At 39.2% G+C, this 21,466-nt stretch overlaps 1 protein-coding gene across 1 annotated transcript; it reads left to right on the top strand.

The window, feature by feature from the left end:
- Window positions 1–2,390: 2,390 nt before the first annotated feature.
- On the top strand, window positions 2,391–21,175 carry LOC113108977 (cell wall protein DAN4-like; the record flags this gene model as incomplete). Its single annotated transcript, XM_026272430.1, has 3 exons — window positions 2,391–2,622; window positions 2,704–2,954; window positions 21,083–21,175. Coding segments are annotated over 3 exons (576 nt in total), but the record flags the coding sequence as incomplete, so codon positions are not given.
- Between the last annotated feature and the right edge of the window lie 291 nt (window positions 21,176–21,466).

Genomic DNA, 21,466 nt, shown 5'->3' with positions numbered 1-21,466 from the left:
AAACGTCTACAAGAACTACAGCAGAAACATCTATCAATAGTGTTGCAGAAACATCTACGACAATAGAGACTTCAATAATTACAACAACTCCAGTTGAAACATCCACCATTATCACAGCAGAAACATCTACAACAACAGAGCCCTCCACAATCACAACAACTTCTACAGAAACATATATCACTAGTACAGCAGAAACATCTACAACAACAGAGATCTCCACAATCACAACAACTCCTGTTGAAACACCCACTTCCATTGCAGCAGAAACATCTACAACAATAGAAACTTCCACAATCACAACAACTCCAGTTGAAACATCCACCATTATCACAGCAGAAACATCTACAACAACAGAGCCTTCCACAATCACAACAACTCCTGCAGAAACATCTATCACTAGTGTTGCAGAAACATCTACAACAAAAGAGACTTCGACAATTACAACAATTCCTGCAGAAACATCCACAACTATTGTAGCAGAAACATCTATCACAACAGAGCCTTCCACAATCACAACAACTTCTGCAGAAACATCTATCACAAGTACAGCTGAAACATCTACAACAACAGAGCCCTCCACAATCACAACAACTTCTACAGAAACATCTATCACTAGTACAACCGAAACATCTACAACAACAGAGATCTCCAAAATCACCACAACTCCTGCAGAAACATCTATCACTAGTGTTGCAGAAACTTCTACAACAAAAGAGACTTCGACAATTACAATAATTCCTGAAGAAACATCCACAACTATTGTAGCAGAAACATCTACAACAATAGAGCCTTCAACAATTACAACTCCATTTGAAACATCCACCATTATCACAGCAGAAACATCGACAACAACAGAGCCCTCCACAACCACAACAACTCATGTTGAAACACCCACTTCCATTGCAGCAGAAACATCTACAACATTAGAGACTTCGATAATTACAACAACTCCAGTTGAAACATCCACCATTATCACAGCAGAAACATCTACAACAACAGAGCCCTCCACAATCACCACAACTCCTGCAGAAACATCTATCACTAGTATTGCAGAAACATCTACAACAAAAGAGACGTCGACAATTACAACAACTCCAGTTGAAACATCCACCATTATCACAGTAGAAACATCTACAACAACAGAGCCCTCCACAATCACGACAATTCCTGCAAAAACGTCTACCACTAGTTCAGCAGAAACGTCTACAAGAACTACAGCAGAAACATCTATCAATAGTGTTTCAGAAACATCTACAACAATAGAGACTTCAATAATTACAACAACTCCAGTTGAAACATCCACCATTATCACAGCAGAAACATCTACAACAACAGAGCCCTCCACAATCACAATAACTATTGCAGAAACATCTACCACTAGTTCAGCAGAAACGTCTACAACAACAGAGACTTCTGCAATTACAACAACTCCAGTTGAAACATCCACCATTATCACAGAAGAAACATCTACAACAACAGAGCCCTCCACAATCACAACTACTACAGCAGAAACATCTACCACTAGGGCAGCAAAAACATCTATGACAACAGAGCACTCCACAATCACAACAACTCCTGCAGAAACATCTACCACTAGTGCAGCAGAAACATCTATGACAACAGAGCCCTCCACAATCACAACTTCTGGAGAAACATCTACCACTAGTGAAGCAGAAACATCTACAACAACAGAAACTTTCACATTCACAACAACTACTCCAGAAACATCTATCACTAGTACAGAAACATCTACAACAACAGAAACTTCCACGATCAAAACAACTTCTGCTGAAACATTCACAACTAATGTAGCAGAAACATCTACAACAATAGAGACTTCTGCAATTACAACAACTCCAGTTGAAACATCCACCATTATCACAGCAGAAACATCTACTACAACAGAGCCCTCCACGATCACAACTTCTGGAGAAACATCTACCACTAGTGAAGCAGAAACATCTACAACAACAGAAACTTCCACGATCAAAACAACTTCTGCTGAAACATTCACAACTAATGTAGCAGAAACATCTACAACAATAGAGACTTTGATAATTACAACAACTCCAGTTGAAACATCCACCATTATCACAGCAGAAACATCTACAACTAGTGCAGCAGAAACAGCTACCACTAGTGCAGCAGAAACATCTATGACAACAAAGACTTCGATAATCACAACAGCTCCTGTTGAAACACCCACTTCCATTGCAGCAGAAACATCTACAACAAAAGAGACTTCGACAATTACAACAACTCCCGCAAAAACATCCAAAACTATTGTAGCAGAAACATCTACAACAATAGAGACTTCTGCAATTACAACAACTCCAGTTGAAAAATCCACCATTATCACAGCAGAAACATCTACAACAACAGAGCCCTCCACAATCACAACAATTACTACTGCAGAAACATCTACCACTAGTTCAGCAGAAACGTCTACAAGAACTACAGCAGAAACATCCACCACTAGTGAAGCAGAAACATCTACAACAACAGAGACTTCAACAATTACAACAACTCCAGTTGAAACATCCACCATTATCACAGAAGAAACATCTACAACAACAGAGCCCTCCACAATCACAACTACTACAGCAGAAACATCTACCACTAGTGCAGCAGAAACATCTATGACAACAGAGCACTCCACAATCACAACAACTCCTGCAGAAACATCTATCACTAGTACAGCAGAAACGTCTACAACAACAGAGACTTCTGCAATTACAACAACTCCAGTTGAAACATCCACTATCACAGCAGAAACATCTACTACAACAGAGCCCTCCACAATCACAACTTCTGGAGAAACATCTACCACTAGTGAAGCAGAAACATCTACAACAACAGAAACTTTCACATTCACAACAACTACTCCAGAAACATCTATCACTAGTACAGAAACATCTACAACAACAGAAACTTCCACGATCAAAACAACTTCTGCTGAAACATTCACAACTAATGTAGCAGAAACATCTACAACAATAGAGACTTCTGCAATTACAACAACTCCAGTTGAAACATCCACCATTATCACAGCAGAAACATCTACTACAACAGAGCCCTCCACAATCACAACTTCTGGAGAAACATCTATCACTAGTGTTGCAGAAACATCTACAACAAAAGAGACTTCGACAATTACAACAACTCCAGTTGAAACATCCACCATTATCACAGCAGAAACAGCTACGACAACAGAGCCCTCCACGATCACAACAACTTCTGCAGAAACATCTACCACTAGTGCAGCAGAAACATCTACAACAACAGAGATCTCCACAATCACCACAACTCCTGCAGAAACATCTATCACTAGTGTTGCAGAAACATCTACAACAACAGAGCCCTCCACAATCACAACAATTAGTGCAGAAACATCTACCACCAGTGCAACAGAAATGTCTACAAGAACTACAGCAGAAACATCTACAACTAGTGCAGCAGAAACATCTACAACAACAGAGCCCTCCACAATCACAACAACTTCTGCAGAAACATCTATCACAAGTCCAGCAGAAACATCTACAACAACAGAGACTTCAATAATTACAACAACTCCAGTAGAAACATCCACCATTATCACAGCAGAAATATATACAACAACAGAGCCCTCCACAATCACAACAACTTCTGCAGAAACATCTATGACAACAGAAACTTCCACGATCACAACACCTTCTGCTGAAACACCCACTTCCATTGCAGCAGAAACATCTACAACAATAGAGACTTCCACAATCACAACAACTCCTATAGAAACATCTATCACTAGTACAGCAGAAACATCTACAACAATAAAGACTTCCACACTCATAACAACTTCTGCTGAAACATTCACAACTAGTGTAGCAGAAACATCAACAACAACAGAAACTTCCACGTTCACAACAACTCCTGCAGAAACATTTACAACAACAGAGCCCTCCACAATCACAACAACTTCTGCTGAAACATTCACAACTAGTGTAGCAGAAACATCTACAACAACAGAGCCCTCCACAATCACAGCAACTACTACTGCAGAAACATCTACCACTAGATCAGCAGAAACGTCTACAAGAACTACAGCAGAAACATCCACCATTAGTGCAGCAGAAACATCTACAACAGAGCCCTCAACAATCAAAACAACTTCTGAGGAAACATCTATCACTAGTGTTGCAGAAACATCTACAACAATAGAGACTTCAATAATTACAACAAGTCCAGTTGAAACATCCACCATTATCACAGCAGAAACAACTACAACAACAGAGCCCTCCACAATCAGAATAACTACTGCAGAAACATCTATCACTAGTACAGCAGAAACATCTACAACAACAGAGATCTCCACAATCACCACAACTCCTGCAGAAACATCTATCAATACAGAAACTTCCACATTCACAAAAACTCCTGCAGAAACAGCTACAACAACAGAGTCCTCCACAATCACAACAACTCCTGCAGAAACATCTATCACTAGTGTTGCAGAAACATTTACAACAAAAGAGACTTCAACAATTACAACAACTCCAGTTGAAACATCCACCATTATCACAGCAGAGACATCTACAACAACAGAGCCCTCCACAATCACAACAACTCATGTTGAAACACCCACTTCCATTGCAGCAGAAACATCTACAACAATAGAGACTTCGATAATTACAACAACTCCAGTTGAAACATCCACCATTATCACTGCAGAAACATCTACAACAACAGAGCCTTCCTCAATCACAACAACTCCTGTAGAAACATCTATCACTAGTACAGCAGAAACATCTACAACAATAGAGACTTCCACAATCACAACAACTTCTGCTGAAACATTCACAACTAGTGTAGCAGAAACATCTACAACAATAGAGACTTCGATAATTACAACTCCAGTTGAAACATCCACCATTATCACAGCAGAAACATCTACAAAAACAGAGCCTTCCACAATCACAGCAACTCCTGCAGGAACATATATCACTAGTGCAGCAGAAACATCTACAACAACAGAGCCCTCCACAATCACAACAACTTCTACAGAAACATATATCACTAGTACAGCAGAAACATCTACAACAACAGAGATCTCCACAATCACCACAACTCCTGCAGAAACATCCACCACTAGTGCAGCAGAAACATCTATGACAACAGAGACTTCGATAATTACAACAACTCCAGTTGAAACATCCACCATTATCGCAACAGAAACATCTACAACAACAGAGCCCTCCACAATCACAACAACTTCTGCAGAAACATCTATCACTAGTAGAACAGAAACATCTACAACAACAGAGATCTCCACAATCACCACAACTCCTACAGAAACATCTATCACTAGTGTTGCAGAAACATCTACAACAAAAGAGACTTCGACAATTACAATAATTCCTGAAGAAACATCCACAACTATTGTAGCAGAAACATCTACAACAATAGAGCCTTCAACAATTACAACAACTCCATTTGAAACATCCACCATTATCACAGCAGAAACATCTACAACAACAGAGCCCTCCACAATCACAACAACTCATGTTGAAACACCCACTTCCATTGCAGCAGAAACATCTACAACATTAGAGACTTCGATAATTACAACAACTCCAGTTGAAACATCCACCATTATCACAGCAGAAACATCTACAACAACAGAGCCTTCCACAATCACCACAACTCCTTCAGAAACATATATCACTAGTGTTGCAGAAACATCTACAACTACAGGAACTTCCACATTCACAAAAACTCCTGCAGAAACAGCTACAACAACAGAGCCCTCCACAATCACAACAACTCCTGCAGAAACATCTATCACTAGTATTGCAGAAACATCTACAACAAAAGAGACTTCGACAATTACAACAACTCCAGTTGAAACATCCACCATTATCACAGTAGACACATCTACAACAACAGAGCCCTCCACAATCACCACAATTCCTGCAGAAACGTCTACCACTAGTTCAGCAGAAACGTCTACAAGAACTACAGCAGAAACATCTATCAATAGTGTTGCAGAAACATCTACAACAACAGAGCCCTCCACAATCACAACAACTTCTACAGAAACATATATCACTAGTACAGCAGAAACATCTACAACAACAGAGATCTCCACAATCACAACAACTCCTGTTGAAACACCCACTTCCATTGCAGCAGAAACATCTACAACAATAGAAACTTCCACAATCACAACAACTCCAGTTGAAACATCCACCATTATCACAGCAGAAACATCTACAACAACAGAGCCTTCCACAATCAAAACAACTACTACTGCAGAAACGTCTACCACTAGTTCAGCAGAAACATCTACAAGAACTACAGCAGAAACATCTATCACTAGTACAGCAGAAACATTTACAACAACAGAGCCCTCCACAATCACAAGAACTCCTGCAGAAAAATCTACAACAACAGAAACTTCCACGATCACAACATCTTCTGCTGAAACATTCACAACTAGTGTAGCAGAAACATCTTCAGCAATAGAGACTTCAATACTTACATCAACTCCGGTTGAAACATCCACCATTATAACAGTAGAAACATCTACAACAACAGAGATCTCCACAATCACAACAACTCCTGTTGAAATACCCACTTCCATTGCAGCAGAAACATCTACAACAATAGAGACTTCGATAATTACAACAACTCCAGTTGAAACATCCACCATTATCACAGCAGAAACATCTACAACAACAGAGCCTTCCACAATCACAACAACTCCTGCAGAAACATCTATAACTAGTGTTGCAGAAACATCTACAACAAAAGAGACTTCGACAATTACAACAATTCCTGCAGAAACATCCACAACTATTGTAGCAGAAACATCTACAACAATAGAGCCTTCAACAATTACAACTCCATTTGAAACATCCACCATTATCACAGCAGAAACATCGACAACAACAGAGCCCTCCACAACCACAACTCATGTTGAAACACCCACTTCCATTGCAGCAGAAACATCTACAACATTAGAGACTTCGATAATTACAACAACTCGAGTTGAAACATCCACCATTATCACAGCAGAAACATCTACAACAACAGAGCCCTCCACAATCACCACAACTCCTGCAGAAACATCTATCACTAGTGCAGCAGAAACATCTACAACAAAAGAGACTTCGACAATTACAACAACTCCAGTTGAAACATCCACCATTATCACAGTAGAAACATCTACAACAACAGAGCCCTCCACAATCACCACAATTCCTGCAGAAACGTCTACCACTAGTTCAGCAGAAACGTCTACAAGAACTACAGCAGAAACATCTATCAATAGTGTTGAAGAAACATCTACAACAATAGAGACTTCAATAATTACAACAACTCCAGTTGAAACATCCACCATTATCACAGCAGAAACATCTACAACAACAGAGATCTCCACAATCACCACCACTCCTGCAGAAACATCCACCACTGGTGCAGCAGAAACATCTACAACAACAGAGCCCTCCACAATCACAATAACTACTGCAGAAACATCTATGACAACAGAGACTTCGATAATTACAACAACTCCAGTTGAAACATCCACCATTATCGCAGCAGAAACATCTACTACAACAGAGCCCTCCACAATCACAATAACTATTGCAGAAACATCTACCACTAGTGCAGCAGAAACATCTACAACAACAGAGATCTCCACAATCACCACAACTTCTGCAGAAACGTCTACAAGAACTACAGCAGAAACATATACAACAACAGAGCCCTCCACAATCACAACAACTCCTGCTGAAACATCCACCACTAGTGTAGCAGAAACATCTACAACAATAGAGACTTCAATAATTATAACAACTCCAGTTGAAACATCCACCATTATCACAGTAGAAACATCTACAACAACAGAGCCCTCCACAATCACAATAACTACTGCAGAAACATCTACCACTAGTGCAGCAGAAACATCTACAACAACAGAAACTTCACAGATCAAAACAACTTCTGCTGAAACATTCACAACTAGTGTAGCAGAAACATCTACAACAACAGAGCCCTCCACAATCACAACAACAACTGAGGCTGAAACATCAGTTACTACTGCTTCAGAAACATCTACAATGACAGAGACTTCCACATTCACAACTACTGCTGAAATATCCACTACTAGTGTAGCAGAATCATCTACAACATTGGAGCCAGTAAATGAAGTGAAAATTAAGCTGGAATTCCGCTCTAAAGATTCTTTCATAGATGACCTCAATGATCCACAGTCTCCTGCTTTCAAAAACAGGGCTAGGCTTGTTGAGGATATTGTGAGTTCAAACCCACATACTGTATTCACTATATAATCATTCAAATTATGAACGTATGAATTGTTTACATTTAATGAATTATAAATAGTTTCATCGTAACTTTCTGTACTTTATTACAGCTTACACTTAATTTGAAGAAGTTCCATTCCTTCCTCAGAGTCACTGTGCTACTATTCAGGTAAATACTGAATACTTCACTTCTGATCATTTTAAATGCAATGGCTTTGTGTATGTTTTCAAATGTGAGAGATAACTCATACATGCGATTAACCAATTTATTAGTCCGATATGACAGTATTTCTAAAAATGTATTTCAGCAAGGGATCGGTCTTCACCACATCAGAACTTGCTTTCAACTCTATGCAGACTGTGCCATCAGAACTCCAAATTGCAGAAGCATTACTGAGTGATGATGCAACTCTCAATGACCTGAACATAACTTCATTTTCAGTTAATAATACAGGTTTGTCTGACAATATATTTAAAGCAAAAGGTTTGAAAAACGTTGTATTGTACTTAGGTGAGACATTGAACAGACTGTAAAAAATTTCAGATTAGACATGAATTTACATAAACTTTGGTGTTTCAGAAATATTCTATTAAAATATGCATTCAAAATGTACACACAATTTATTTATTTTGTCTTTACTTTGGAGAGTACCTTCTAAATTGATAAGCATTTTTTATAAACCACAACAGAATACCTATCATTGACAACAACTCCTGCTACAACATCTAAAGCAACAACAGAGCTGTCCACAATCACAACTACTGCAACTGAAACATCCACTACTAGCGCAGAAGAAACATCTACAACAGCAGACACTTCCTCAATCACAATAACTCCTGCTGAAACATCTATCACTAGTGCAGCAGAAACATCTACAACAACAGAGACTTCCACAATCACAACAACTCCAGGAGAAACATCCACCATTATCACAGCAGAAATATCTACAACAACAGAGCCCTCCACAATCAAAACAACTTCTACTGCAGAAACATCTACCACTACTTCAGCAGAAACGTCTACAAGAACTACAGCAGAAACATCTACCACTAGTGAAGCAGAAACATTTACAACAACAGAGCCCTCCACAATCACAACAACTCCTGCTTCAACATCCACAACTAGTGTAGCAGAAACATCTACAACAATAGATACTTCGACAATCACAACAACTCCTGTTGATACACCCACTTCCATTGCAGCAGAAACATCTACAACAATAGAGACTTCCACATTGACAACAGCTCCTGCTTTAACATCAACAACTATTGTAGCAGAAACATCTACAACAAAAGAGACTTTGACAATTACAACAACTCCAGTTGAAGCATCCACCATTAACACAGCAGAAACATATACAACAACAGAGCCCTCCACAATCACAACAACTTCTGCTGAAACATTCACAACTAGTGTAGCAGAAACATCTACAACAACAGAGCCCTCCACAATCACAACAACTTCTGCAGAAACATCTATCACTAGTACAGCAGAAACATCTACAAAAACAGAGCCTTCCACAATCACAACAACTTCTACAGAAACATCTATCACTAGTGTTGCAGAAACATCTACAACAAAAGAGACTTCGACAATTACAATAATTCCTGAAGAAACATCCACAACTATTGTAGCAGAAACATCTACAACAATAGAGCCTTCAACAATTACAACAACTCCATTTGAAACATCCACCATTATCACAGCAGAAACATCTACAACAACAGAGCCCTCCACAATCACAACAACTCATGTTGAAACACCCACTTCCATTGCAGCAGAAACATCTACAACATTAGAGACTTCGATAATTACAATAATTCCTGAAGAAACATCCACAACTATTGTAGCAGAAACATCTACAACAATAGAGCCTTCAACAATTACAACAACTCCAGTTGAAACATCCACCATTATCACAGCAGAAACATCTACAACAACAGAGCCCTCCACAATCACCACAACTCCTGCAGAAACATATATTACTAGTGTTGCAGAAACATCTACAACTACAGGAACTTCCACATTCACAAAAACTCCTGCAGAAACAGCTACAACAACAGAGCCCTCCACAATCACAACAACTCCTGCAGAAACATCTATCACTAGTATTGCAGAAACATCTACAACAAAAGAGACTTCGACAATTACAACAACTCCAGTTGAAACATCCACCATTATCACAGTAGAAACATCTACAACAACAGAGCCCTCCACAATCACCACAATTCCTGCAGAAACGTCTACCACTAGTTCAGCAGAAACGTCTACAAGAACTACAGCAGAAACATCTATCAATAGTGTTGCAGAAACATCTACGACAATAGAGACTTCAATAATTACAACAACTCCAGTTGAAACATCCACCATTATCACAGCAGAAACATCTACAACAACAGAGCCCTCCACAATCACAACAACTTCTACAGAAACATATATCACTAGTACAGCAGAAACATCTACAACAACAGAGATCTCCACAATCACAACAACTCCTGTTGAAACACCCACTTCCATTGCAGCAGAAACATCTACAACAATAGAAACTTCCACAATCACAACAACTCCAGTTGAAACATCCACCATTATCACAGCAGAAACATCTACAACAACAGAGCCTTCCACAATCAAAACAACTACTACTGCAGAAACGTCTACCACTAGTTCAGCAGAAACATCTACAAGAACTACAGCAGAAACATCTATCACTAGTACAGCAGAAACATTTACAACAACAGAGCCCTCCACAATCACAAGAACTCCTCCAGAAAAATCTACAACAACAGAAACTTCCACGATCACAACATCTTCTGCTGAAACATTCACAACTAGTGTAGCAGAAACATCTTCAGCAATAGAGACTTCAATACTTACATCAACTCCGGTTGAAACATCCACCATTATAACAGTAGAAACATCTACAACAACAGAGATCTCCACAATCACAACAACTCCTGTTGAAATACCCACTTCCATTGCAGCAGAAACATCTACAACAATAGAGACTTCGATAATTACAACAACTCCAGTTGAAACATCCACCATTATCACAGCAGAAACATCTACAAAAACAGAGCCTTCCACAATCACAACAACTCCTGCAGAAACATCTATCACTAGTGTTGCAGAAACATCTACAACAAAAGAGACTTCGACAATTACAACAATTCCTGCAGAAACATCCACAACTATTGTAGCAGAAACATCTATCACAACAGAGCCTTCCACAATCACAACAACTTCTGCAGAAACATCTATCACAAGTACAGCTGAAACATCTACAACAACAGAGCCCTCCACAATCACAACAACTTCTACAGAAACATCTATCACTAGTACAACCGAAACCTCTACAACAACAGAGATCTCCAAAATCACCACAACTCCTGCAGAAACATCTATCACTAGTGTTGCAGAAACTTCTACAACAAAAGAGACTTCGACAATTACAATAATTCCTGAAGAAACATCCACAACTATTGTAGCAGAAACATCTACAACAATAGAGCCTTCAACAATTACAACTCCATTTGAAACATCCACCATTATCACAGCAGAAACATCGACAACAACAGAGCCCTCCACAACCACAACAACTCATGTTGAAACACCCACTTCCATTGCAGCAGAAACATCTACAACATTAGAGACTTCGATAATTACAACAACTCCAGTTGAAACATCCACCATTATCACAGCAGAAACATCTACAACAACAGAGCCCTCCACAATCACCACAACTCCTGCAGAAACATCTATCACTAGTATTGCAGAAACATCTACAACAAAAGAGACGTCGACAATTACAACAACTCCAGTTGAAACATCCACCATTATCACAGTAGAAACATCTACAACAACAGAGCCCTCCACAATCACGACACTTCCTGCAAAAACGTCTACCACTAGTTCAGCAGAAACGTCTACAAGAACTACAGCAGAAACATCTATCAATAGTGTTGAAGAAACATCTACAACAATAGAGACTTCAATAATTACAACAACTCCAGTTGAAACATCCACCATTATCACAGCAGAAACATCTACAACAACAGAGCCCTCCACAATCACAACAACTTCTACAGAAACATATATCACTAGTACAGCAGAAACATCTACAACAACAGAGATCTCCATAATCACCACCACTCCTGCAGAAACATCCACCACTAGTGCAGCAGAAACATCTATGACAACAGAGACTTCGATAATTACAACAACTCCAGTTGAAACATCCACCATTATCGCAGCAGAAACATCTACTACAACAGAGCCCTCCACAATCACAATAACTACTGCAGAAACATCTATCACTAGTACAGCAGAAACATCTACAACAATAGAAACTTCCACAATCACAACAACTCCAGTTGAAACATCCACCATTATCACAGCAGAAACATCTACAACAACAGAGCCTTCAACAATCAAAACAACAGCTACTGCAGAAACGTCTACCACTAGTTCAGCAGAAACGTCTACAAGAACTACAGCAGAAACATCTATCACTAGTACAGCAGAAACATCTACAACAACAGAGCCCTCCACAATCACAAGAACTCCTGCAGAAAAATCTACAACAACAGAAACTTCCACGATCACAACATCTTCTGCTGAAACATTCACAACTAGTGTAGCAGAAACATCTTCAGCAATAGAGACTTCAATACTTACATCAACTCCGGTTGAAACTTCCACCATTATAACAGTAGAAACATCTACAACAACAGAGATCTCCACAATCACAACAACTCCTGTTGAAACACCCACTTCCATTGCAGCAGAAACATCTACAATATTAGAGACTTCGATAATTACAACAACTCCAGTTGAAACATCCACCATTATCACAGCAGAAACATCTACAACAACAGAGCCTTCCACAATCACCACAACTCCTGCAGAAACATCTATCACTAGTGTTGCAGAAACATCTACAACTAAAGGAACTTCCACATTCACAAAAACTCCTGCAGAAACAGCTACAACAACAGAGCCCTCCACAATCACAACAAATCCTGCAGAAACATCTATCACTAGTATTGCAGAAACATCTACAACAAAAGAGACTTCGACAATTACAACAACTCCAGTTGAAACATCCACCATTATCACAGTAGAAACATCTACAACAACAGAGCCCTCCACAATCACCACAATTCCTGCAGAAACGTCTACCACTAGTTCAGCAGAAACGTCTACAAGAACTACAGCAGAAACATCTATCAATAGTGTTTCAGAAACATCTACAACAATAGAGACTTCAATAATTACAACAACTCCAGTTGAAACATCCACCATTATCACAGCAGAAACATCTACAACAACAGAGCCCTCCACAATCACAATAACTATTGCAGAAACATCTACCACTAGTTCAGCAGAAACGTCTACAACAACAGAGACTTCTGCAATTACAACAACTCCAGTTGAAACATCCACCATTATCACAGAAGAAACATCTACAACAACAGAGCCCTCCACAATCACAACTACTACAGCAGAAACATCTACCACTAGGGCAGCAAAAACATCTATGACAACAGAGCACTCCACAATCACAACAACTCCTGCAGAAACATCTACCACTAGTGCAGCAGAAACATCTATGACAACAGAGCCCTCCACAATCACAACTTCTGGAGAAACATCTACCACTAGTGAAGCAGAAACATCTACAACAACAGAAACTTTCACATTCACAACAACTACTCCAGAAACATCTATCACTAGTACAGAAACATCTACAACAACAGAAACTTCCACGATCAAAACAACTTCTGCTGAAACATTCACAACTAATGTAGCAGAAACATCTACAACAATAGAGACTTCTGCAATTACAACAACTCCAGTTGAAACATCCACCATTATCACAGCAGAAACATCTACTACAACAGAGCCCTCCACGATCACAACTTCTGGAGAAACATCTACCACTAGTGAAGCAGAAACATCTACAACAACAGAAACTTCCACGATCAAAACAACTTCTGCTGAAACATTCACAACTAATGTAGCAGAAACATCTACAACAATAGAGACTTTGATAATTACAACAACTCCAGTTGAAACATCCACCATTATCACAGCAGAAACATCTACAACTAGTGCAGCAGAAACAGCTACCACTAGTGCAGCAGAAACATCTATGACAACAAAGACTTCGATAATCACAACAGCTCCTGTTGAAACACCCACTTCCATTGCAGCAGAAACATCTACAACAAAAGAGACTTCGACAATTACAACAACTCCCGCAAAAACATCCAAAACTATTGTAGCAGAAACATCTACAACAATAGAGACTTCTGCAATTACAACAACTCCAGTTGAAAAATCCACCATTATCACAGCAGAAACATCTACAACAACAGAGCCCTCCACAATCACAACAATTACTACTGCAGAAACATCTACCACTAGTTCAGCAGAAACGTCTACAAGAACTACAGCAGAAACATCCACCACTAGTGAAGCAGAAACATCTACAACAACAGAGACTTCAACAATTACAACAACTCCAGTTGAAACATCCACCATTATCACAGAAGAAACATCTACAACAACAGAGCCCTCCACAATCACAACTACTACAGCAGAAACATCTACCACTAGTGCAGCAGAAACATCTATGACAACAGAGCACTCCACAATCACAACAACTCCTGCAGAAACATCTATCACTAGTACAGCAGACACGTCTACAACAACAGAGACTTCTGCAATTACAACAACTCCAGTTGAAACATCCACTATCACAGCAGAAACATCTACTACAACAGAGCCCTCCACAATCACAACTTCTGGAGAAACATCTACCACTAGTGAAGCAGAAACATCTACAACAACAGAAACTTTCACATTCACAACAACTACTCCAGAAACATCTATCACTAGTACAGAAACATCTACAACAACAGAAACTTCCACGATCAAAACAACTTCTGCTGAAACATTCACAACTAATGTAGCAGAAACATCTACAACAATAGAGACTTCTGCAATTACAACAACTCCAGTTGAAACATCCACCATTATCACAGCAGAAACATCTACTACAACAGAGCCCTCCACAATCACAACTTCTGGAGAAACATCTATCACTAGTGTTGCAGAAACATCTACAACAAAAGAGACTTCGACAATTACAACAACTCCAGTTGAAACATCCACCATTATCACAGCAGAAACAGCTACGACAACAGAGCCCTCCACGATCACAACAACTTCTGCAGAAACATCTACCACTAGTGCAGCAGAAACATCTACAACAACAGAGATCTCCACAATCACCACAACTCCTGCAGAAACATCTATCACTAGTGTTGCAGAAACATCTACAACAACAGAGCCCTCCACAATCACAACAATTAGTGCAGAAACATCTACCACCAGTGCAACAGAAATGTCTACAAGAACTACAGCAGAAACATCTACAACTAGTGCAGCAGAAACATCTACAACAACAGAGCCCTCCACAATCACAACAACTTCTGCAGAAACATCTATCACAAGTCCAGCAGAAACATCTACAACAACAGAGACTTCAATAATTACAACAACTCCAGTAGAAACATCCACCATTATCACAGCAGAAATATATACAACAACAGAGCCCTCCACAATCACAACAACTTCTGCAGAAACATCTATGACAACAGAAACTTCCACGATCACAACACCTTCTGCTGAAACACCCACTTCCATTGCAGCAGAAACATCTACAACAATAGAGACTTCCACAATCACAACAACTCCTATAGAAACATCTATCACTAGTACAGCAGAAACATCTACAACAATAAAGACTTCCACACTCATAACAACTTCTGCTGAAACATTCACAACTAGTGTAGCAGAAACATCAACAACAACAGAAACTTCCACGTTCACAACAACTCCTGCAGAAACATTTACAACAACAGAGCCCTCCACAATCACAACAACTTCTGCTGAAACATTCACAACTAGTGTAGCAGAAACATCTACAACAACAGAGCCCTCCACAATCACAGCAACTACTACTGCAGAAACATCTACCACTAGATCAGCAGAAACGTCTACAAGAACTACAGCAGAAACATCCACCATTAGTGCAGCAGAAACATCTACAACAATAGAGACTTCAATAATTACAACAAGTCCAGTTGAAACATCCACCATTATCACAGCAGAAACAACTACAACAACAGAGATCTCCACAATCACAACAACTCCTGTTGAAATACCCACTTCCGTTGCAGCAGAACCATCTACAACAATAGAGACTTCGATAATTACAACAACTCCAGTTGAAACATCCACCATTATCACAACAGAAACATCTACAACAACAGAGCCCTCCACAATCAGAATAACTACTGCAGAAACATCTATCACTAGTACAGCAGAAACATCTACAACAACAGAGATCTCCACAATCACCACAACTCCTGCAAAAACATCTATCACTAGTGCAGCAGAAACATCTACAACAAAAGAGACTTCGACAATTACAACAATTCCTGCAGAAACATCCACCATTATCACAGCAGAAACATCTACAACAACAGAGCCCTCCACAATCACAATAACTTCTGCAGAAACATCTATCACTAGTACAGCAGAAACATCTACAACAACAGAGATCTCCACAATCACCACAACTCCTGCAGAAACATCTATCAATACAGAAACTTCCACATTCACAAAAACTCCTGCAGAAACAGCTACAACAACAGAGTCCTCCACAATCACAACAACTCCTGCAGAAACATCTATCACTAGTGTTGCAGAAACATTTACAACAAAAGAGACTTCAACAATTACAACAACTCCAGTTGAAACATCCACCATTATCACAGCAGAGACATCTACAACAACAGAGCCCTCCACAATCACAACAACTCATGTTGAAACACCCACTTCCATTGCAGCAGAAACATCTACAACAATAGAGACTTCGATAATTACAACAACTCCAGTTGAAACATCCACCATTATCACTGCAGAAACATCTACAACAACAGAGCCTTCCTCAATCACAACAACTCCTGTAGAAACATCTATCACTAGTACAGCAGAAACATCTACAACAATAGAGACTTCCACAATCACAACAACTTCTGCTGAAACATTCACAACTAGTGTAGCAGAAACATCTACAACAATAGAGACTTCGATAATTACAACTCCAGTTGAAACATCCACCATTATCACAGCAGAAACATCTACAAAAACAGAGCCTTCCACAATCACAGCAACTCCTGCAGGAACATATATCACTAGTGCAGCAGAAACATCTACAACAACAGAGCCCTCCACAATCACAACAACTTCTACAAAAACATATATCACTAGTACAGCAGAAACATCTACAACAACAGAGATCTCCACAATCACCACAACTCCTGCAGAAACATCCACCACTAGTGCAGCAGAAACATCTATGACAACAGAGACTTCGATAATTACAACAACTCCAGTTGAAACATCCACCATTATCGCAACAGAAACATCTACAACAACAGAGCCCTCCACAATCACAACAACTTCTGCAGAAACATCTATCACTAGTAGAACAGAAACATCTACAACAACAGAGATCTCCACAATCACCACAACTCCTACAGAAACATCTATCACTAGTGTTGCAGAAACATCTACAACAAAAGAGACTTCGACAATTACAATAATTCCTGAAGAAACATCCACAACTATTGTAGCAGAAACATCTACAACAATAGAGCCTTCAACAATTACAACAACTCCATTTGAAACATCCACCATTATCACAGCAGAAACATCTACAACAACAGAGCCCTCCACAATCACAACAACTCATGTTGAAACACCCACTTCCATTGCAGCAGAAACATCTACAACATTAGAGACTTCGATAATTACAACAACTCCAGTTGAAACATCCACCATTATCACAGCAGAAACATCTACAACAACAGAGCCTTCCACAATCACCACAACTCCTTCAGAAACATATATCACTAGTGTTGCAGAAACATCTACAACTACAGGAACTTCCACATTCACAAAAACTCCTGCAGAAACAGCTACAACAACAGAGCCCTCCACAATCACAACAACTCCTGCAGAAACATCTATCACTAGTATTGCAGAAACATCTACAACAAAAGAGACTTCGACAATTACAACAACTCCAGTTGAAACATCCACCATTATCACAGTAGACACATCTACAACAACAGAGCCCTCCACAATCACAACAACTTCTACAGAAACATATATCACTAGTACAGCAGAAACATCTACAACAACAGAGATCTCCACAATCACAACAACTCCTGTTGAAAACACCCACTTCCATTGCAGCAGAAACATCTACAACAATAGAAACTTCCACAATCACAACAACTCCAGTTGAAACATCCACCATTATCACAGCAGAAACATCTACAACAACAGAGCCTTCCACAATCAAAACAACTACTACTGCAGAAACGTCTACCACTAGTTCAGCAGAAACATCTACAAGAACTACAGCAGAAACATCTATCACTAGTACAGCAGAAACATTTACAACAACAGAGCCCTCCACAATCACAAGAACTCCTGCAGAAAAATCTACAACAACAGAAACTTCCACGATCACAACATCTTCTGCTGAAACATTCACAACTAGTGTAGCAGAAACATCTTCAGCAATAGAGACTTCAATACTTACATCAACTCCGGTTGAAACATCCACCATTATAACAGTAGAAACATCTACAACAACAGAGATCTCCACAATCACAACAACTCCTGTTGAAATACCCACTACCATTGCAGCAGAAACATCTACAACAATAGAGACTTCGATAATTACAACAACTCCAGTTGAAACATCCACCATTATCACAGCAGAAACATCTACAACAACAGAGCCTTCCACAATCACAACAACTCCTGCAGAAACATCTATAACTAGTGTTGCAGAAACATCTACAACAAAAGAGACTTCGACAATTACAACAATTCCTGCAGAAACATCCACAACTATTGTAGCAGAAACATCTACAACAATAGAGCCTTCAACAATTACAACTCCATTTGAAACATCCACCATTATCACAGCAGAAACATCGACAACAACAGAGCCCTCCACAACCACAACTCATGTTGAAACACCCACTTCCATTGCAGCAGAAACATCTACAACATTAGAGACTTCGATAATTACAACAACTCGAGTTGAAACATCCACCATTATCACAGCAGAAACATCTACAACAACAGAGCCCTCCATAATCACCACAACTCCTGCAGAAACATCTATCACTAGTGCAGCAGAAACATCTACAACAAAAGAGACTTCGACAATTACAACAACTCCAGTTGAAACATCCACCATTATCACAGTAGAAACATCTACAACAACAGAGCCCTCCACAATCACCACAATTCCTGCAGAAACGTCTACCACTAGTTCAGCAGAAACGTCTACAAGAACTACAGCAGAAACATCTATCAATAGTGTTGAAGAAACATCTACAACAATAGAGACTTCAATAATTACAACAACTCCAGTTGAAACATCCACCATTATCACAGCAGAAACATCTACAACAACAGAGATCTCCACAATCACCACCACTCCTGCAGAAACATCCACCACTGGTGCAGCAGAAACATCTACAACAACAGAGCCCTCCACAATCACAATAACTACTGCAGAAACATCTATGACAACAGAGACTTCGATAATTACAACAACTCCAGTTGAAACATCCACCATTATCGCAGCAGAAACATCTACTACAACAGAGCCCTCCACAATCACAATAACTATTGCAGAAACATCTACCACTAGTGCAGCAGAAACATCTACAACAACAGAGATCTCCACAATCACCACAACTTCTGCAGAAACGTCTACAAGAACTACAGCAGAAACATATACAACAACAGAGCCCTCCACAATCACAACAACTCCTGCTGAAACATCCACCACTAGTGTAGCAGAAACATCTACAACAATAGAGACTTCAATAATTATAACAACTCCAGTTGAAACATCCACCATTATCACAGTAGAAACATCTACAACAACAGAGCCCTCCACAATCACAATAACTACTGCAGAAACATCTACCACTAGTGCAGCAGAAACATCTACAACAACAGAAACTTCACAGATCAAAACAACTTCTGCTGAAACATTCACAACTAGTGTAGCAGAAACATCTACAACAACAGAGCCCTCCACAATCACAACAACAACTGAGGCTGAAACATCAGTTACTACTGCTTCAGAAACATCTACAATGACAGAGACTTCCACATTCACAACTACTGCTGAAATATCCACTACTAGTGTAGCAGAATCATCTACAACATTGGAGCCAGTAAATGAAGTGAAAATTAAGCTGGAATTCCGCTCTAAAGATTCTTTCATAGATGACCTCAATGATCCACAGTCTCCTGCTTTCAAAAACAGGGCTAGGCTTGTTGAGGATATTGTGAGTTCAAACCCACATACTGTATTCACTATATAATCATTCAAATTATGAACGTATGAATTGTTTACATTTAATGAATTATAAATAGTTTCATCGTAACTTTCTGTACTTTATTACAGCTTACACTTAATTTGAAGAAGTTCCATTCCTTCCTCAGAGTCACTGTGCTACTATTCAGGTAAATACTGAATACTTCACTTCTGATCATTTTAAATGCAATGGCTTTGTGTATGTTTTCAAATGTGAGAGATAACTCATACATGCGATTAACCAATTTATTAGTCCGATATGACAGTATTTCTAAAAATGTTTTTCAGCAAGGGATCGGTCTTCACCACATCAGAACTTGCTTTCAACTCTATGCAGACTGTGCCATCAGAACTCCAAATTGCAGAAGCATTACTGAGTGATGATGCAACTCTCAATGACCTGAACATAACTTCATTTTCAGTTAATAATACAGGTTTGTCTGACAATATATTTAAAGCAAAAGGTTTGAAAAACGTTGTATTGTACTTAGGTGAGACATTGAACAGACTGTAAAAAATTTCAGATTAGACATGAATTTACATAAACTTTGGTGTTTCAGAAATATTCTATTAAAATATGCATTCAAAATGTACACACAATTTATTTATTTTGTCTTTACTTTGGAGAGTACCTTCTAAATTGATAAGCATTTTTTATAAACCACAACAGAA

This window comes from Carassius auratus, chromosome 1, assembly GCF_003368295.1.
Source record: "Carassius auratus strain Wakin chromosome 1, ASM336829v1, whole genome shotgun sequence".
NCBI lineage: Eukaryota > Metazoa > Chordata > Actinopteri > Cypriniformes > Cyprinidae > Carassius > Carassius auratus.
The sequence above is the reverse complement of the archived record's forward strand: the minus strand, read 5'-3'. Positions and strand labels throughout refer to the sequence as shown.